Genomic DNA, 4,636 nt, shown 5'->3' on the forward strand with positions numbered 1-4,636 from the left:
TGTTAGGAATAGCTTGACGCAATAATTATATGACGTATATACAAATATTTGGTTGTAAATAATGGTTTACCTGTAGTATTCGTAAAATTGACGCAATAATTGGATAGGATATATAAAAATATTTCTACATTAAAGTTATCGGGTTTTGCCTTATTTATTGATTGTAAAAAAAAGTTACGTACATTATCTAGCATACCGAAAATGCGACTATCGAAATTAAACCGGAAGTAAATAATCCTGTTTCCGGTTGAAATACAAAAACATGTAGCGCCTGTCGGTTATTCATCTTAAGGTGGTATGATTTATTTTTTATGTGCTACAATGTGTTTTACATATTGTTCTTTCCACTGACACGAATTCACTTAACATCTAATTTACATCACAACTAACTTCGAGCCGTGCTTAATACGTCCTGTCTGTGTTATTGGTGTTAGTGTGCTAACTTAGCTAAGCTAGCCTGTTGTGCTAGCAGTCGAGCACTACACAGTGTTTGTTTCTTTACGTTTTATTGATACTGTCCTTCTTTATTTTAAGCCTAAATAGTTTGATAAAGATGGCCATGATGACCCCACCGAAGGAGGGGGTTCCCAGTATGATTGACAAGGCGCTGAGGTTGAGGAGGGAAGAGCAAGCCCGTGAGGTGGTCCTCGCTTGGGCTGTTCTCAATGTGTCCCTGGCTGGGATGATTTACACTGAAATGTAAGTTCGCATCTCCTTTGTCTGCTGGGAAACACGTATTAATATAATTATGTCAATGTGTTTTTTGTTATAGGTCAGGGAAATTGCTTAGCAGATACTACAACATCACGTACTGGCCTATTTGGTACATTGGTTAGTATCCTCTTCACTTTCATATATATTAGCACTTAAAATAAAGCTAACATGCTCTCTGTTCTATCGCAGAACTGGTGCTCGCCTGCCTTTTTAGCCTAAATGCTCTTTTTGATTTCTGGAAATATTTCAAGTACACAATGTCTCCAGCCACCATTGCTGTGTCCCCTCACCAGCATCGCCTCCTGGGTTTGACAAACACAAGTATGTTCTTCAATGACACACAATACTGGTTCTACTTACTGACTTATCTTATCGTCCTGTAGGTATCCAGGCTTCTCCTCCTCAGAAGCCAGAAAAAAAGGAGACCCCCGCTCCTGCGCAGTCATCACCCCTGCTGGGACAGAGCGTGCTGAGCTTCAGCCCCTCTCGTTCTGCCACCGCTAGCCCCAAATTCTCCCCGAGCTGTGTCGCTGGCTACAGCCCTTCTCTTAGCAACCCTTCCACTCCGAGCAGTGCACCTTATTCCCCATCTGTGGCATTTGGGAAGGTGTGTTGCCAACATTTTGTTACATTGTAATGTGTGGTGACTCCAAAATTTTTTTTTTGTATTAAGGTGTTGAACTACAGTCCATCCCGTGGCTCCCCTCCTTATCCAAGCAGCATCGGTCCAACTGAAAGCTCTGGCTTGAGGGCTCGCTACCGCACATCACCGTCTGTGTTCAACTCACCAGGAAGCAAGGAGGATTATATGGGCGATCTGAAAAGCTTGGAGCGATTCCTGCGTACTGAGGAGGAGAAGAGTCACCTCAGCCAGCTTGGTATGGATTGGAATGTATATTGGGAGGCATTCTCACATGAAGACATGAACAATAACAATTTGTTTCAAATAATTAGGGAGTCCCGAATCCGTGTCCCCGAGTCATACGCCGACATTTTGGAATTACAACCGATCGGTGGGGGATTACGCACAAAGTCTACGAAAGTTCCTGTACCAGCCTGCCTGCCGCTCTCAGGCGCCATCTGCCCATAAAGATGAGACGGACCCAGGATCCAAGCAGGCTGCGGAGGAGGTTGGTTTCCTCTTTGATATGTATGAGCCATTGTGTATTAATTACCTTTAAATCATGTGTTCCTTTTGTACAGGTGTGGGGCAGGATCACAACCAGTCGGCCTGTCGTGGATCGCATTGATGGCTGGACCGCAAAGCTTCGAAACGTATTGACACAGTTTTTCCTAATACTTTTTTACACATAGATGCTGTGTTACAATCCTCTTTTTGTGTGTTTTGTCTGTTTGGCAGTGGATCAGTGACACCATCTTGGTCCCCCTGGTTAAGGAGATGGACTCAGTCAACAGCCAGCTCAGGAGGATGGGCTGCCCGGAGCTCCAGATTGGAGGTGAGCATGCAGAAAATAAAGTTTGCGATTGTAGTAATTGACAGGTGTCCATACTTGTTCTCACCAAGAACATGCATACAAATTACATACATTTTGAAATGTTTATTGTCCCACAATGGTAGCATGTTGGCCACACAGTCAGGAAATCGGGAAGACCTGGGTTCTCTTCAGGTACCCACTCCCACATTCCAAAAACATGCATGTTAGGTTAATTGGCTACTATCCATAGGTATGAATGTGAGTGATTGTTTGTCTATATGTGCCCTGTGATTGGCTGGCGACCACTCCAGGTTGTACCCCTCCTCTCCCCCATTTTTTTTGCCTTTTATGAAAAAAAACCTAACTTAAATTATATTAGGAAAGCAGGAAGTGAACAAATTATGGGATACACTCAATTGTAATCTGATGCATGTTCAAATGAAATAAAACAATTACCATTACCATGTTGCTACCATTTGAGAATAAAATCTGCTTACTGGCTCGTTCGTGTTGGTGGGCTTGCCTTGCTCATTATGCTCATTATGACTGATGGCCAACCACAGCACACCCCACTACCCAACACCCCCAAACCTGCAAACAAACGGGACACACTCATTTCATTCAACTGAAAATGTGCAGTGAAAATGACCAGTTGCTCCTCTTTTCCCCACTAGAGGCCAGCATCAGCAGCCTAAAACAGGCCGCCATAATGAAAGCGTCCTCCATCCCCACTATGAACTCCATCGTGCAGTACCTAGACATCACTCCCAATCAGGAATATCTGGTGGATCGCATAAAAGGTTCGTCTAACAGCAACATTAGCCCTGTTGCATTTCAAAGTGTTTCCTTAATGTGTGTGTTTATGGCTAATTGGCAGAGCTGGCACACAGCGGCTGCATGAGCTCCTTTCGCTGGAACGGCGGAGGTGACCTTAAGACCAGGAAGTGGGACACAGACCTCCCCACAGACTGTGCTGTAAGTCTGCACACACACACACACACCAAAACACTGCATGTCACACCGTGGGCAAACATCAAGCTTTCACCTTGTGTGTCCCCTTTTTGTAGATCCTCATGCACATGTTCTGTACCTACCTGGACTCCAGACTGCCACCTCACCCCAAATATCCAGACGGGAAAACTTTTACCTCACAGCACTTCAGCCACATCCCTGACAAACCCGGTGAGCGCACACACATACACACAAATGTATACACAAAGCAATGTGTTTACTGTGTATTTTGCATTACAGATGTGACCAAGGAGAACCTGTTCTGCATCCACCAGAGCAGCACCACACCCCCTCACTACCAGCTCATCTATCAGGGACACATCTCCAGCCTGCCCAAGGTGACAACACAAAAAGTTGCCAGTCCTCAGTTAGAAGCACAGACATACTCCAGAGTGAAGAAACCTGTGTTTCTATTTCAGGGCAGGAACAACCTGTTCCATACAATCCTCATGTTCCTGTACGTCATTAAAACCATGGAGTCTGGGATGCTAGGGTGAGTGCTTCAAACTGTGCTCAAAATGTGCAAATTGCATTTTAAAAAGCCTATTTTTCTTTTTTTTTTCCAGGCGAGTGAACCTTGGCCTTTCTGGTGTGAACATTCTATGGATTTTTGAAGACTGAACCATCAGCATTTATGTATAGGAACAACCAGCACAACCACATGGACCCTCCCGCCAACCCTGCAATACTCTTCATCTTCACAGGTTTGAAGATCATCTTAAGGACTTCTATTTCAGGATAAAAAGTGCTTGCGGTAAATCAAACATTATTCTCCGTCAACAATCATCATTGTAATTACTTTGATGACATGTCATATATTTTTTTAATGAGCAAATTCAATATGAGAATGTACCAAAACAACCTCACATTAGTCAGTGGTGTGTTTAAGGGCTCAAATGCATTTGGTTGAATGTAAATATAGTATGCATGGGCTTACCTTGCTTGCTATGTAACATTTTGTATGTTTTGTAGTTGTGCCAGTGCTATTATATTTTACTGCAAAAGGTCAAAATGACAATTCACATACTTGTAATAAACAAAGGACACACAAAATAAGGAAACGCCTGTTCAATTCCACACTGTTGATGTACTATTACAAAACACATTACACATGCCCTTCAGTGCTATTAGTGGTGATTAAAATCCGGTTAGCCGATCATTTTGGTGTTTTTTTTTTAATGCAATGCCAATTTGACATGACGAAAAAGGAAAAAAGGACACAGGAAAATAATGCAGCAAATTGCACTATATATAGATATATATAGATATATTATTTTTGTTGTTATACACTAGTTGCTATGGCAATTCACACTGACTCCAATGTAATGAAAACCATTTTCTAATTACATATATATTACAAATGTACTGAAGTCTCCATGAAATATTAACATTGTTAGCTGTTATGCTAGAGGCTGTAGTCAAGCCTTATATAAAGAACTACAAGTTCCAGAATGCACTTGGCTCCTGCGCTCTCT

The 4,636-nt window shown here is 42.5% G+C and overlaps 1 protein-coding gene across 2 annotated transcripts; it reads left to right on the top strand.

The window, feature by feature from the left end:
• Positions 1-222: 222 nt before the first annotated feature.
• Positions 223-4,313, top strand: tmem209 (transmembrane protein 209). Of its 2 annotated transcripts, none has more exons than XM_058077670.2 (15): positions 223-295; positions 535-699; positions 773-831; positions 904-1,035; positions 1,098-1,321; positions 1,388-1,592; positions 1,669-1,844; positions 1,918-1,989; positions 2,075-2,171; positions 2,825-2,950; positions 3,028-3,125; positions 3,218-3,332; positions 3,402-3,499; positions 3,581-3,654; positions 3,728-4,313. In XM_058077670.2, exons 2-15 carry the CDS (start codon positions 554-556, stop codon positions 3,780-3,782), a joined length of 1,677 nt encoding a protein of 558 aa, XP_057933653.2. In that variant the 5' UTR covers positions 223-295; positions 535-553; the 3' UTR covers positions 3,783-4,313. The 2 variants fall into 2 exon arrangements, with proteins under 2 accessions (XP_057933653.2, XP_078654919.1); XM_078798793.1 differs by having other exon boundaries at positions 240-292.
• The last annotated feature ends 323 nt before the right edge of the window (positions 4,314-4,636 follow it).

Source organism: Doryrhamphus excisus, linkage group LG2 (genome assembly GCF_037039965.1).
Source record: "Doryrhamphus excisus strain RoL-2023G ecotype Guam linkage group LG2, RoL_Dexc_Guam_v1.1, whole genome shotgun sequence".
NCBI lineage: Eukaryota > Metazoa > Chordata > Actinopteri > Syngnathiformes > Syngnathidae > Doryrhamphus > Doryrhamphus excisus.